This window comes from Scomber scombrus, chromosome 15, assembly GCF_963691925.1.
Source record: "Scomber scombrus chromosome 15, fScoSco1.1, whole genome shotgun sequence".
Lineage (NCBI taxonomy): Eukaryota > Metazoa > Chordata > Actinopteri > Scombriformes > Scombridae > Scomber > Scomber scombrus.
In genome coordinates, this window is record NC_084984.1 from 75,731 (window position 1) to 91,335 (window position 15,605).

At 41.3% G+C, this 15,605-nt stretch overlaps 1 protein-coding gene across 3 annotated transcripts; it reads right to left on the reverse strand.

Annotated features, from left to right (window-relative positions):
• Nucleotides 1-745: 745 nt before the first annotated feature.
• Nucleotides 746-14,457, reverse strand: ythdc1 (YTH N6-methyladenosine RNA binding protein C1). 3 transcript variants are annotated; one of them, XM_062434323.1, is made up of 17 exons: nucleotides 14,281-14,457; nucleotides 11,921-12,022; nucleotides 11,029-11,330; nucleotides 9,294-9,422; nucleotides 9,035-9,209; nucleotides 8,425-8,487; nucleotides 7,693-7,808; nucleotides 7,485-7,593; nucleotides 7,278-7,395; nucleotides 6,178-6,262; nucleotides 5,943-6,097; nucleotides 2,864-2,943; nucleotides 2,524-2,560; nucleotides 2,336-2,375; nucleotides 2,185-2,250; nucleotides 1,799-1,993; nucleotides 746-1,089 (listed from the first exon to the last, which is right to left on the reverse strand). In XM_062434323.1, the coding sequence occupies exons 1-17, from the start codon at nucleotides 14,306-14,308 to the stop codon at nucleotides 901-903; spliced, it is 1,989 nt and encodes a 662-aa protein (XP_062290307.1). In that variant the 5' UTR covers nucleotides 14,309-14,457; the 3' UTR covers nucleotides 746-900. The 3 variants fall into 3 exon arrangements, with proteins under 3 accessions (XP_062290307.1, XP_062290305.1, XP_062290304.1); XM_062434321.1 differs by having other exon boundaries at nucleotides 7,693-7,787; nucleotides 9,035-9,422; XM_062434320.1 differs by having other exon boundaries at nucleotides 9,035-9,422.
• Between the last annotated feature and the right edge of the window lie 1,148 nt (nucleotides 14,458-15,605).

The window sequence follows — 15,605 nt, forward strand, 5'->3', positions numbered from 1 at the left end:
ACAAAAACAGCTGATTGGTCAAAATCTGCACAAAGAAAAACAAAGTTTCGGGTTTTAGGCTTTTATTTTGTACAAAAAGACAAGCTCCACCCCTCTGTTCACTTCCTCCAGACTCAGAAACAGGAAACAAAAACTGGACTAACAACAATTTTAACCTGCTGCTGATCAATAAAAGTGATCGGACTGGAAATGGTCTTATCACCATGGTAACGACTGACCAGAGTGAGGCACAAAAAAAGTCCCAACATTTTACATTAAAACCAATCAGGAGGCAGATTTCTGTCAGCAGCAGGGAGCGATCTCTCTGTTCTTAGTTAAATTTATTTGAATATTTTTTACAGTACAGTCGCTGTGCAGCAAATCATAAACAAACTAAACAAAAATAAATGAACTGACAGTTTAACATGCTTTCAACTAATGTAAAATTAAGTTGAAAAAAGAATAAAATAAATGGAGGAAGTGAAAAGGAGAAAAACATTTCACAATAAAAAAAAAAAAAAGGTTGTATCATCTTGTGACCCCTCAGAGGGTCTCCAGCCCCATGTTGGGAACCATTCACCTATAACACTGACAAACATGTTTCCTGTTAAACTGAAGCTCTGCAGGGAATTATAGGAAATAAAGTAAAAGAATAAGTAAATTACACTGTAAAAAATGTTATTGTGTATTTTGTATAGTAATGTGTGATGGAGCTGCTTTTTCTTAAACACAGCATCATTGAAATAAGTTTTGTTTTACTCACATAAAAACTGATATGTGGCTGATGATGTCATCATACAGCTCGTTTTATTCATAATTTTCAACAGAAAACAGGAAACCAGCCAAAAAGAACTCACTGCCAAAATAAAAGCCCCTACAGCTGCACGCTTCATCTGCCTGGCAGGATGTGACATCAGCAGATCACCGGCGGTACCGTCCCCTCTCTTTGTCCCTCTCTCTTTCTCGGTCTCGGTCCCTCGCTCGCTCTCGCTCTCTCTCACGGCGCGGTCCGCCACGCTCGCGCTCACGCTGCCGCTCACGCTCCCGACGGCTGCTCACCACCGCCTGTGTCCGTCGCAGGAAGTCATCCACACGCATGTCGTAGTCGTGCTGCATGATGCGAAAAACCAGATAGAAAGACAAATATTTATAATATATTGGATGATTAATTTCTGTCTCTAAATATTATAAAGATTATTTGTACCGTCATCAAGTGCACGTGATGAGACGTGTTGGGCTGAATGTGAAGTCTACACTGTAAGAAATATATAATCTACACTGTAAGAAATATATAATCTACACTGTAAGAAATATATAATCTACACTGTAAGAAATATATAAACTACACTGTAAGAAGTATATAAACTACACTGTAAGAAATATATAATCTACACTGTAAGAAGTATATAAACTACACTGTAAGAAATATATAATCTACACTGTAAGAAGTATATAAACTACACTTTAAGAAGTATATAATCTACACTGTAAGAAGTATATAATCTACACTGTAAGAAATATATAAACTACACTGTAAGAAGTATATAATCTACACTGTAAGAAGTATATAAACTACACTGTAAGAAGTGTCAGATATAGAGTCCTGAAGGTTAAAGTCAGTGAAACGACGAAGAATAAAAGTGATGACTCGGTGCGCAGGTGGTCGAGTGGTTAGAGCTACGTAAGCAGCCGACCCCGGTTCGAATCCCGGCCGGAGGTCCTTTACTGCATGTCACCCCACGTTTCCTGTCTGTCTACAGATACATAAAGGCGTCAATGCCGAAAGAAATCTTAAAAAAAGAAAGAAGTGATGACTCACCGGGCTGGAGGCGAAGGCGCGGTGCGGCGGCGCTGCTCTCTGTTTGTCTCTAAAACGAGGGGGCGGAGCCTCGTGTGGCGGTAGGGGGGGGTGGTGGTGATGGTGGTAGGCCTGGTGAGGAGGGGGGGGCGGGTGGCTGTGATGGTAATAGGGGGGGTGGTGGGGGGGGGGCTGCTCCACGCCAGGGTATGCCGCCTGATAACATAGACATTATATCATCACACAGCAGCAAGATCAATAACCTGATTATCAATAAAATAATCAATAACCTGATTATCAATAAAATAATCAATAACCTGATTATCAATAAAATAATCAATAACCTGATTATCAATAAAATAATCAATAACCTGATCAAACTTATCAATAAAACGTATCAATCGTACCAGAGTCTGCCAAGGAGCCGGAGGGCCGACGCTGTGATGATAGTCTCTCATGTAGTCGTTATAAGACTGACAGGAAGCAGAATCACACATCAACACACAGTTCAACTGAAGCTGAGCTAACATGCTAACGTGCTAACGTCGCGGTACTCACTCCGTTGAGGAATACGTCTCGTCTCACGCTGGAAAATCGTCTGAAAACAAAACAAAGTAAAGATTTCCTATCTGAACACATTTCCACGCTGGAGGTTGATAATCGTATTTTTACGTCTTTCACATTTTCAGAAAACTCAACGAACAGCAGGTTTTACTGATGATGTCATAATGCTGCGACTGTCTCACCTGTCCACCGGCTGGTTACGAAGGTCCTGGATGAACCCTGAGAATAAAATACATTTTTCTATTAAATGAGACTCTTCAGCAGTTTACCCGTTAGTAGCTTCAGCTAGCACAGCTAGCATAGTTAGCACAGTTAGCACAGCTAGCACAGTTAGCACAGCTTCAGTTTACACTCTTAACTAAAAATACAAAATCTCAGCAAGAAAACAATAAAAATCAATTTCAATGAAAAAACTGATTTGAACAAAATAAACAAAAACAAATATGTTCAAACTGAAAGTTACAAATATAAAATAAATGAACTTTATTCCGTTTTAAACAGTAATTCTGCGTCTGTAACGACCTGCTCGCTGGTTGAAGTCGGGCGGACAGTCTGCGCGCGGCCGCTTCCTGCCGTGGAGGTCGTACTCTTCAGGTCGACGCCTAGCGGACAAGTCGACACGCAGATACACACATGAATACACACACTTACACACAAGCTCTCACTCTCACTCTCTCACTCTCTCACTCTCTCACACACACACACACACTCACACTCACACTCACACACACACACACACACACACACACACACACACACACACACACACACACACACACACACACACACACACACACTTCCTCACAAAGCAGCAAAAAGTTTAAATATTTTTTACAAAAAAGAAATCTGCAGTTTGAAGAGTCATGTGGTCTACAACCGGTCCTGTAGTCCGGATCCTGTAGTCCGGGTCCTGTAGTCCGGGTCCTGTAGTCCGGGTCCTGTAGTCCGGGTCCTGTAGTCCGGGTCCTGTAGTCCACTATTGGCGCTTTTCCACTACACAGTTCCAGCTCGCCTCGGTTCTTTTTGCGTTTCCACTAGGGATAGTACCAGGTACCAGGTACCTGGTACTATCCCTAGTGGAGCAGCAGGTACCTTTTTTAGTATCTGCTTCCGGTTCCAAGCGAGCCAAGCCGGTACTAAATGTGATGTCAACACACTGCTGGCCGCTGATTGGTCAGAAGAGTCATGAGCCGGCCGGCATTTTTAAATACCGGCAGCAGCGTTACCATAGTTACAGCCATAGTTACAGCCATACAGCGTTACCATAGTTACAGCCATAGTTACAACCATAGTTACAGCCTTACGGCGTTACCATAGTTACAGCCATACGGCGTTACCATAGTTACAGCCAGTTACAGCCATACGGCGTTACCATAGTTACAGCCATAGTTACAGCCATACAGCGTTACCATAGTTACAGCCTTACGGCGTTACCATAGTTACAGCCATAGTTACAGCCATACAGCGTTACCATAGTTACAGCCAGTTACAGCCATACGGCGTTACCATAGTTACAGCCATACGGCGTTACAATAGTTACAGCCATAGTTACAGCCATACGGCGTTACCATAGTTACAGCCATACGGCGTTACCATAGTTACAGCCATACGGCGTTACCATAGTTACAGCCATACTGCGTTACCATAGTTACAGCCATACGGCTCTCTTCTCTTGCTTTGTGTGTGACAGAAAGCCTCATACAGCAGCAAGTACACCATGTCCTCCATGTTTATGTGTTTGTGTCGCGTATAAAACAAAGTCACAGCAGTTTAACGCAGCGTTGCTATGACGACCCCGCCCACGCTGAGGCGGAACTATAGTAATGGAAAAGGTTCCTGGAACCATACCGAGCCGAGTCATGCTGGAACTGTGTAGTGGAAAAGCTCCAATAGACCATCTAACCGGTCCTGTAGTCCACCCAGACTATCTAACCGGGACTGTAGTCCACCCAGACTATCTAACGGGTCCTGTAGTCCGGGTCCTGTAGTCCACCCAGACTATCTAACCGGTCCTGTAGTCCGGGTCCTGTAGTCCACCCGGACTATCTAACCGGTCCTGTAGTCCGGGTCCTGTAGTCCACCCAGACTATCTAACGGGTCCTGTAGTCCGGGTCGTGTAGTCCACCCAGACTATCTAACGGGTCCTGTAGTCCGGGTCGTGTAGTCCACCCGGACTATCTAACGGGTCCTGTAGTCCACCTAGACCATCTAACCGGTCCTTACTGGTCCTGCTAACTACAGAAGCTTCAGTCTGGGAGTTTTGGTTGATCTGGATCGAGGATCTTCGTGGGCTCGCAGCTGTTTGCTGGTTTTTCTTTAACATTTGTTAAACAGCATTTTTCACACACACAATAAAAACAGAGAAGAAGAAGAAGCCTCTGAAAGGACAACATACCGCTTCATGTGGGAGGAGCAACACCTCAATAATTAAAACAGTTTTTCTCCACAAAGTCCATGTAAAGGATTTATAAATAAACCCTCTTATTTAAAGGGTGGAGGGGTGATGATGATGATGATGATGGTGCACAAAGCCCCGCCCCCTTTCAGACCAGCCCCGCTCCGTCCTTCTGTCCCCCCCACCGCCTCCATACTCACACACGCACACCAACTAATACGCTCAGTCCTGATTCAGTGTGTGTGTTCTGGGTGGAGGGGGGGGGAGTTAAACAGCTGTTCATGGAGGGGGGGGGGGGGGGGGGGGTGTCATCATTTTATCAGTCCAAGAGGATTTTTTAAAAATAGTCCATCTTTTCCTTTCTGCATTTCTGTAATTTTACCTTATTTGGACAAGTGAAGAAGCCCCGCCCCCTCAGACACATCACACCCTCTGATTGGATACAGTCCAGAGGCCCCGCCCCCTCAGACACATCACACCCTCTCATTGGATACAGTCCAGAGGCCATGCCCCCTGTTCCACCAACCTGCACCACCTTCCCAAAAACCAGAAACAGTCCGCTGGAAGCTCAGACAGTCCCTCACTTTCTCTCTCTGGTTTAGTTCTACCTCGCCCCCCCCCCCCCCCCCCTCCCGCCCCCCCCTCCCCCCATCAGTCCAGCCAGTGACGCTCGTCCTTTCTGCTTTTATTCTGAAAGGGTCAGCCACAGTCCTGCTAAAAGCCAAACATTTTGATTTTTACGAAACTCCTGCAAAGAAAAAGCTTCAAAGGAGAAATTTAGCAACAACAAAATGTAAATGATGAAATACCTCAGCTAGCAGCGAAGAAGTCTAACACAAAAATATATTAAAATTAGAAAAAATCTGTTTAATGTGCACCTTGTAGTTTAACGCAAACTTCAGTTCAATAATTAGAAATAAAGTTTAAAGTAAATTTCGAATGAATTCATAAAGGATCTAAGACGCCTCAAAAAGGACTTTTAATTTCCTGCCTCACTCAAGACTTCAACCGCAGACGCAGAGCGAGGCGTCGCTCCGGTAGAAAACTCCAGACTGGGAAAAACAACAACAACCACCAGAGAACCAGTAACGCTAGCCTCTGGCTAACGGCTGCGGCCGTCTCCGTCGTCCAACCGCAGGTGGCGCCGTGGTTGCAGCAGGAGAAGAAGAACAGGAAGCGGGAGGAGGTGCTTGGTGATTGGCTAACCTTCCCGGTTCACGCTGTGGCGGTCGGCCTCGAGGCCGCGGCTCCGACGGCGTCCGACGCTTGTGACGAATGCGGCGGGCCACCTGGTGGACATCTACGCTCTCGTCCAATGGGAACAGGGCACAGAGCTGAGCGCCAATATCCGGCTGGATCTCCTGAAAGACATTTAGTGAGTTCAGTTCATTTCACAGAGAAACAACGACGAAGACAGAAGCAGAACAAACTATAAGCCCACCTGTCCGTCTCGTCCGATCTTCACAGGCTTGTGTTCGTTCCAGGGATTCGACAGGTGAGCCGTCTTCGTGAAGGGAAGCTCTCGCCTGACAACGACACAAGTCAAACGTGTCCATTCATTGTTCAACAGGAGCGACATCATTAAAAACACATCTGGAATCACTCAGAACATTTTCTGCATTATGAGACTAAATGTGTTTGTATCTGAGGATGGATCCGACTTTAGGAGAAGCCGGGCCTGGGGGGGGTCGGCCTGGGGGGGGTCGGCCTGGGGGGGGTTGGCCTGGGGGGGGTTGGCCTGGGGGGGGCCAGCCTGGGAGGGGGCCGGGCCTGGGGGGGGCCGGCCTGGGAGGGGTCGGCCTGGGAGGGGTCGGGTCTGGGGGGGGTTGGCCTGGGGGGGGTTGGCCTGGGAGGGGTCGGACTGGGAGGGGTCGGCCTGGGAGGGGTTGGCCTGGGAGGGGTTGGCCTGGGGGGGGCCAGCCTGGGAGGGGGCCGGGCCTGGGGGGGGCCGGCCTGGGAGGGGTCGGCCTGGGAGGGGTCGGGTCTGGGGGGGGTTGGCCTGGGGGGGGTTGGCCTGGGAGGGGTCGGCCTGGGGGGGGTCGGCCTGGGAGGGGTCGGGTCTGGGGGGGGGTTGGCCTGGGAGGGGTCGGCCTGGGGGGGGCCGGCCTGGGAGGGGCCACACAGGGCCAGTGAAAGACCACTGCGGGGTCACAGCACTAAAACAGTTTCCAGCCGAGCGGGGGCCAAACGGGGAAAAGTATTTCCAGCAGAGTTTACTGTTATGTTTCTAGCAGGGGGGGGGCAGCAAGACAGGACACATAAACCCAGTTTGAGGTCCTGTTGATGCAACAGGTGGACTCTGACTATGGCGGTAGCTCTCAAGCTTTGGATCCAGCAGTGGATTCTGGTTTCAGGGTGTCTGGACTGGTTTCAGGGAGTCTGGACTGGTTTCAGGGAGTCTGGACTGGTTTCAGGGAGTCTGGACTGGTTTCAGGGTGTCTGGACTGGTTTCAGGGTGTCTGGACTGCTTAACACAGGATGAGGGGTTGAAAGAACCGGAGTGGTTCGGGGGCCTACTGGTCTCCATGTGTACTGGTTTACCTGCAGAGCCAGTCGATCTTAAAGACTCCTCCCAGCATCTTGGCGTTCATGCCAGCTGGAAGAACCCAGTGGATCGGAGAGCCGCCGTGATGAGACTCTGATGCCAAACGAGCAAAACCTAAAGAACACAAATATTAAATCTAATATTAAAGTCTGTGGAGAACCAGGAGGAACAAGACCATATTTCATGATGGTGTCTTTTTGTACCTTGGAATTTGCCGCTCTCCCTCACAGAGAAGACGAGCATGACGCTCCGAGCTGAGCGGAAAGCTGCGTTCAGCTTCTTCTCATTCACCGGCAGCGTCGACCACACGCCCTGAATATTACACAAAGATTACAACTTGATTACTGAGGTCAACCTCACACCGTTTACAGTCTGAGAGCTTCCTAAAGAAACATGTTAGCATTAGCGTACCTTAGCTTTAGCGAGGGAGACATTCTCGTGGTTGTTGCTCTTGATGAGGAAGAAGCGAGCGTCTCGCAGGATGTAGCGCAGCTTACTGGTTGGATCTGAAACAACACAGGGAGAGGCTGTAATCTGATTACTTATCATGGTATCAACAGGCTGTAATCTGATTACTTATCATGGAATCAACAGGCTGTAATCTGATTACTTATCATGGAATCAACAGGCTGTAATCTGATTACTTATCATGGAATCAACAGGCTGTAATCTGATTACTTATCATGGTATGAACAGGCTGTAATCTGATTATTTATCATGGAATCAACAGGCTGTAATCTGATTACTTATCATGGAATCAACAGGCTGTAATCTGATTACTTATCATGGTATCAACAGGCTGTAATCTGATTACTTATCATGGAATCAACAGGCTGTAATCTGATTACTTATCATGGTATCAACAGGCTGTAATCTGATTACTTATCATGGTATCAACAGGCTGTAATCTGATTACTTATCATGGAAACAACAGGCTGTAATCTGATTACTTATCATGGAATCAACAGGCTGTAATCTGATTACTTATCATGGAATCAACAGGCTGTAATCTGATTACTTATCATGGAAACAACAGGCTGTAATCTGATTACTTATCATGGACTCAACAGGCTGTAATCTGATTACTTATCCCATCTCAACAGTTAGAGGACATCTGAATAACGAACAGGAAGTGGAACTTACTCTCCATCCCTTTGCGAACCGCTCGGACCGACGACGACAGCTTCTCCCGTTTCTTCTCTGAACCTTTCAAAATAAAATAACAGAATTAAATTAAAGCTGCAGATCGGAGATTTATTCTCATCAATATTGGACATTGTATGTAGATCACTTCCTGTGTCCACTAGCGACGGCTTCTCTTCTCTGATCAATAACTGATCAATAACGGATCAATATAATGTATCAGAATAGCAACAGTACTTATTGATTATAATAACAACAATAATCAGAATAGCAACAGTACTTATTGATTATAATAACAACAATAATCAGAATAGCAACAGTACTTATTGATTATAATAACAACAATAATCAGAATAGCAACAGTACTTATTGATTATAATAACAACAATAATCAGAATAGCAACAGTACTTATTGATTATAATAACAACAATAATCAGAATAGCAACAGTACTTATTGATTATAATAACACTAATAATCAGAACAGCAACAGTACTTATTGATTATAATAACAACAATAATAAGAGCATAAAGCAGGCAAAGACGACAGTCGCCATTATTTAATGGTTGCTAAGGTGGACTTCGTAGTTCATCATGGTCGTCATGGTTACCTGAAGCCTCAGAGGCGGAGCCGGAGCGAGCTGATTCGCCATCATCAGAGAAACTGACGGAGGAAGCAGAACGCGAGTCGCCGGCCTCACTGCGAGTATCGTAGTCGTTCCCCTCGCCGCCACGACGTTCATACTCCTCCTCTTCTTCCTCTTCCTCCTCATCCTCCTTCTCTCCCTCCTCCTCCTCCTCTTCCTCCTCCTCCATGCCCTCCTCTTCTTCTTCTTCCTCCTCTTCCTCCTGATCATCTTCCTCCTCTACATGAGAGGCGGCAGGAGAGGAGCTTCCTGAGCCCTGCTCTGAGCCATACTCTGCTGCTGTCTCCTCTTCTGATTGGTTGTCCTCCTGTTGGGGGGAGGGGCTAGTCCGCCGCTCATCACGCCGCAGCTTCTGTAAACAAATGAATGTGATTGGTTGTCAAACTGAATGTGATTGGTTGTCAAACTGAATGTGATTGGTTGTGAGGTCTCTGTAGCAGAAGGTCTGTGTGATCCCCACCGCTGTCTGAAAGCTGCACTGAAACTATACATGACAGTAAAGACCGAAGTCTTCATGGTATTTACATTTACCCAGGAGGTAGTTATAGAGTCTACAGAGGTAGTTATAGAGTCTACAGAGGTAGTTATAGAGTCTACAGAGGTAGTTAGAGTCTACAGAGGTATTTATAGAGTCTACAGAGGTATTTATAGAGTCTACAGAGGTAGTTACAGAATCTACAGAGGTAGTTAGAGAGTCTACAGAGGTAGTTATAGAGTCTACAGAGGTAGTTACAGAATCTACAGAGGTAGTTAGAGAGTCTACAGAGGTAGTTAGAGTCTACAGAGGTAGTTACAGAGTCTGCAGAGGTAGTTACAGAGTCTACAGAGGTAGTTAGAGTCTACAGAGGTAGTTAGAGAGTCTACAGAGGTAGTTAGAGTCTACAGAGGTAGTTAGAGAGTCTACAGAGGTAGTTACAGAGTCTACAGAGGTAGTTAGAGTCTACAGAGGTAGTTACAGAGTCTACAGAGGTAGTTAGAGAGTCTACAGAGGTAGTTACAGAGTCTACAGAGGTAGTTACAGAGTCTACAGAGGTAGTTAGAGTCTACAGAGGTAGTTACAGAGTCTACAGAGGTAGTTAGAGTCTACAGAGGTAGTTATAGAGTCTACAGAGGTAGTTACAGAGTCTACAGAGGTAGTTACAGAGTCTACAGAGGTAGTTAGAGTCTACAGAGGTAGTTACAGAGTCTACAGAGGTAGTTACAGAGTCTACAGAGGTAGTTACAGAGTCTACAGAGGTAGTTACAGAGTCTACAGAGGTAGTTAGAGTCTACAGAGGTAGTTAGAGTCTACAGAGGTAGTTACAGAGTCTACAGAGGTAGTTATAGAGTCTACAGAGGTAGTTACAGAGTCTACAGAGGTAGTTACAGAGTCTACAGAGGTAGTTACAGAGTCTACAGAGGTAGTTAGAGTCTACAGAGGTAGTTACAGAGTCTACAGAGGTAGTTATAGAGTCTACAGAGGTAGTTACAGAGTCTACAGAGGTAGTTAGAGTCTACAGAGGTAGTTAGAGTCTACAGAGGTAGTTACAGAGTCTACAGAGGTAGTTACAGAGTCTACAGAGGTAGTTATAGAGTCTACAGAGGTAGTTATAGAGTCTACAGAGGTAGTTAGAGTCTACAGAGGTAGTTACAGAGTCTACAGAGGTAGTTAGAGTCTACAGAGGTAGTTACAGAGTCTACAGAGGTAGTTATAGAGTCTACAGAGGTAGTTACAGAGTCTACAGAGGTAGTTAGAGTCTACAGAGGTAGTTACAGAGTCTACAGAGGTAGTTATAGAGTCTACAGAGGTAGTTACAGAGTGAATGCACCTCCACTCAACCCTGCAGCTCAGCCTCAAACCTCTGAATGTGTTAGTGTTAGGCGTGATGTTTAAAACACAGACACATAAACACCAGACTTGGCTGATGATGGTTCTTCTCTGACTGTTCATGTCCTGTAAGCAGTATTAGTATGATTACCTGGCTTAGACCCTCCAGGCCTCGCTGGGACTCTCGCCGCCGTGCTTCTTCTCCTCCGCGGCTCCTGGTCGCCTCTCGGGACACTCGCCGCCCCTTTCGCTCGTCATAGTATTCTTGTCGGTAGCCGGTGGCAGCGGGGCGCCCGCGGGGGCTAGACACCACCTTCTTAGAGGAGGAGGAGGGCAGCGGGGCACCTGCACCTCTCTTATTGGTGGACGAGGACCTGGAGGGGGCGTGGCCAGAGGACGGCCGAAGCCTCTTCAGATCCTGGCTGTCGGAGCGCTCACTCTTCCTCTTCGTTCCTGACAGAAACATAAAGGTTCAATCTGTGTCGTACTTTACAGTACTGTGTGTAGTATCAGTACTATCATCAGTACTACCATCAGTACTATTACTACAGTCTGCAGTACTGTGTGTAGTATCAGTACTATCATTAGTACTATTACTACAGTATGCAGTACTGTGTGTAGTATCAGTACTATCATCAGTACTATCATCAGTACTATTACTACAGTCTGTAGTACTGTCTGTAGTATCAGTACTATCATCAGTACTATCATCAGTACTATTACTACAGTCTGCAGTACTGTGTGTAGTATCAGTACTATCATTAGTACTATTACTACAGTCTGCAGTACTGTGTGTAGTATCAGTACTATCATTAGTACTATTACTAGTCTGCAGTACTGTGTGTAGTATCAGTACTATCATTAGTACTATTACTAGTCTGTAGTACTGTGTGTAGTACTGTGTGTAGTATCAGTACTATCATCAGTACTATCATCAGTACTATTACTACAGTATGCAGTACTGTGTGTAGTACTGTGTGTAGTATCAGTACTATCATCAGTACTATCATCAGTACTAATAGCAGTATCAGTAGTACCGTTACCTTTCTTGTCGCTAACGTGTCGTTCAGTCTCCGGGTTGTAAAGCTCGTCGTCTTGATCCGGAGCTTCAGTCAAAATATCTTCCAGAACATTCAGTTCTCCGTCTGAAATAACACGTAGAATATAAACGTTATAAATAACACGTAGAATATAAACGTTATAAATAACACGTAGAATATAAACGTTATAAATAACACGTAGAATATAAACGTTATAAATAAATAACACGTAGAATATAAACGTTATAAATAACACGTAGGATATAAACGTTATAAATAACACGTAGAATATAAACGTTATAAATAAATAACACGTAGAATATAAACGTTATAAATAAATAACACGTAGAATATAAACGTTATAAATAACACGTAGAATATAAACGTTATAAATAAATAACACGTAGAATATAAACGTTATAAATAAATAACACGTAGAATATAAACGTTATAAATAACACGTAGAATATAAACGTTATAAATAACACGTAGAATATAAACGTTATAAATAACACGTAGAATATAAACGTTATAAATAAATAACACGTAGAATATAAACGTTATAAATAACACGTAGAATATAAACGTTATAAATAAATAACACGTAGAATATAAACGTTATAAATAAATAACACGTAGAATATAAACGTTATAAATAAATAACACGTAGAATATAAACGTTATAAATAACACGTAGAATATAAACGTTATAAATAAATAACACGTAGAATATAAACGTTATAAATAACACGTAGAATATAAACGTTATAAATAAATAACACGTAGAATATAAACGTTATACATAACACGTAGAATATAAACGTTATAAATAACACGTAGAATATAAACGTTATAAATAAATAACACGTAGAATATAAACGTTATAAATAACACGTAGAATATAAACGTTATAAATAACACGTAGAATATAAACGTTATAAATAAATAACACGTAGAATATAAACGTTATAAATAACACGTAGAATATAAACGTTATAAATAAATAACACGTAGAATATAAACGTTATAAATAACACGTAGAATATAAACGTTATAAATAACACGTAGAATATAAACGTTATAAATAAATAACACGTAGAATATAAACGTTATAAATAAATAACACGTAGAATATAAACGTTATAAATAACACGTAGAATATAAACGTTATAAATAACACGTAGGATATAAACGTTATAAATAAATAACACGTAGAATATAAACGTTATAAATAACACGTAGAATATAAACGTTATAAATAAATAACACGTAGAATATAAACGTTATAAATAACACGTAGAATATAAACGTTATAAATAACACGTAGAATATTAACGTTATAAATAAATAACACGTAGAATATAAACGTTATAAATAAATAACACGTAGAATATAAACGTTATAAATAAATAACACGTAGAATATAAACGTTATAAATAACACGTAGAATATAAACGTTATAAATAAATAACACGTAGAATATAAACGTTATAAATAAATAACACGTAGAATATAAACGTTATAAATAAATAACACGTAGAATATAAACGTTATAAATAAATAACACGTAGAATATAAACGTTATAAATAACACGTAGAATATAAACGTTATAAATAACACGTAGAATATAAACGTTATAAATAACACGTAGAATATAAACGTTATAAATAACACGTAGAATATAAACGTTATAAATAAATAACACGTAGAATATAAACGTTATAAATAACACGTAGAATATAAACGTTATAAATAACACGTAGAATATAAACGTTATAAATAACACGTAGAATATAAACGTTATAAATAAATAACACGTAGAATATAAACGTTATAAATAACACGTAGAATATAAACGTTATAAATAAATAACACGTAGAATATAAACGTTATAAATAACACGTAGAATATAAACGTTATACATAACACGTATAAACTGATTGATTATTGATCGGTATAAACTGATTGATTATTGATCGGTATAAACAGATTATTGATCAGTATAAACTGATTGATTGTTGATCGGTATAAACAGATTATTGATCAGTATAAACTGATTGATTATTGATCGGTATAAACGGATTATTGATCAGTATAAACTGATTGATTGTTGATCGGTATAAACAGATGAGAAATATATTGATTAAGGACTGCGGAGGCCGCAGAGGCTAACAGTTAGCCACACAGGCTAACAGAGGCCATGATGAAAAGTATTGAGCACAGTCATAACAGAGCTGATCAGCAGTCACTGATCAGTATTGATCACACATCACCGAAGCCCTGATTATTGATCCGCAGCTGAACAAAGGCTGCAGACATGCTAACACATGCTAACAAGCTAAAATCAGCTCGCGGGCCTCACCTTTGTCCTCGCGCCGGTCGGCCGCCATCCTGCCTCGTGCGCAGTGACGTCACGGATCAAAGGGAGCTTTAGTGCATTTACAGATTATTGAGCACTGATCAGAACTGATCAGAATGATCGATAATGATCAGAGAGAGGCTCAGAGCTCAGAGCAGTGAAATGGCGGAGTGTTGTTGTTCTTCTTCTTCTCTCATTTAATAGCTGCTCTCACGTGACCTGCCGCCACCTGGCGGCCGCGTCCACGCATTACCTGCCCAGACCAAACTAATCAATCACTGATCCCAGACCAAACTAATCACTCACTGATAATCCCATATGGAAGCATTTCTGCAGCTTTATTCAAAGGGAAATGCTTTAAATAGAAATCTAATGTTTACTTTACTACTTTAAATGCAGTTTGAAACTATATTGTGCAATAAAATGTAATTCAACACACAAAGTGGCAAACATCACTTTCTATTGTGTTGGTTAAAAAATACAACAAAGTACCACAGCGCCCTGCTGATTGGATGCATTTTGCAACACACCAAAATTGAATCTGTCACTTCTCTCATCAAGGCGGGACCTTACCATCGCTATGGATACCAAACAATACATCTTTCCAATATGAACAGAAGTCAGAGTCTATTATAACAACAATAAAACAGGATAGGTCTCTTTACCCTGAAAATACCCCAACATATTTATATATATATTTATATTATATTATGTTATATTATATTATGTTATATTATATTATATTATGTTATATTATGTTATATTATATTATATTATATTATATTATGTTATATTATGTTATATTATGTTATATTATATTATATTATATTATGTTATATTATGTTATATTATATTATATTATATTATATTATATTATATTATGTTATATTATGTTATATTATATTATATTATATTATATTATGTTATATTATGTTATATTATATTATATTATATTATGTTATATTATGTTATATTATGTTATATTATGTTATATTATATTATATTATATTATATTATATTATATTATATTATGTATACATACAACACTGCACATTATGACAAAGAATAACATCCAACACAATATTGTGTTTGTCAAAATACACAAAATAACATTAATAATGTTTTAATTGTCAAAGGGTCGATGGGTGCACAGTAATAATGGTAATGATAATAATAATAATAATAATAATAATAATAATAATAATGATAATGATAATAATAATAATAATAATAGTAATAATAATAATAATAATAATAATAATAGTAATAATAATTTATTTGAAACATGTAAAGATGTCAGCATGCTGTGAGGCAGTCAGTACTTTGGT

Bases quoted from the DNA above. Each gene is read 5' to 3' on its own strand.
- ythdc1 (XM_062434320.1), bottom strand. From the start codon at position 14,308: ATGGCGGCCGACCGGCGCGAGGACAAAG. The intron at 6,098-6,177 runs GTGGGCTTATAG...AATGTCTTTCAG, and splicing joins AGATCGGACGAGACGGACAG to GAGATCCAGCCGGATATTGG. The intron at 2,376-2,523 runs GTGAGACAGTCG...TTTTGTTTTCAG, and splicing joins CGTAACCAGCCGGTGGACAG to ACGATTTTCCAGCGTGAGAC.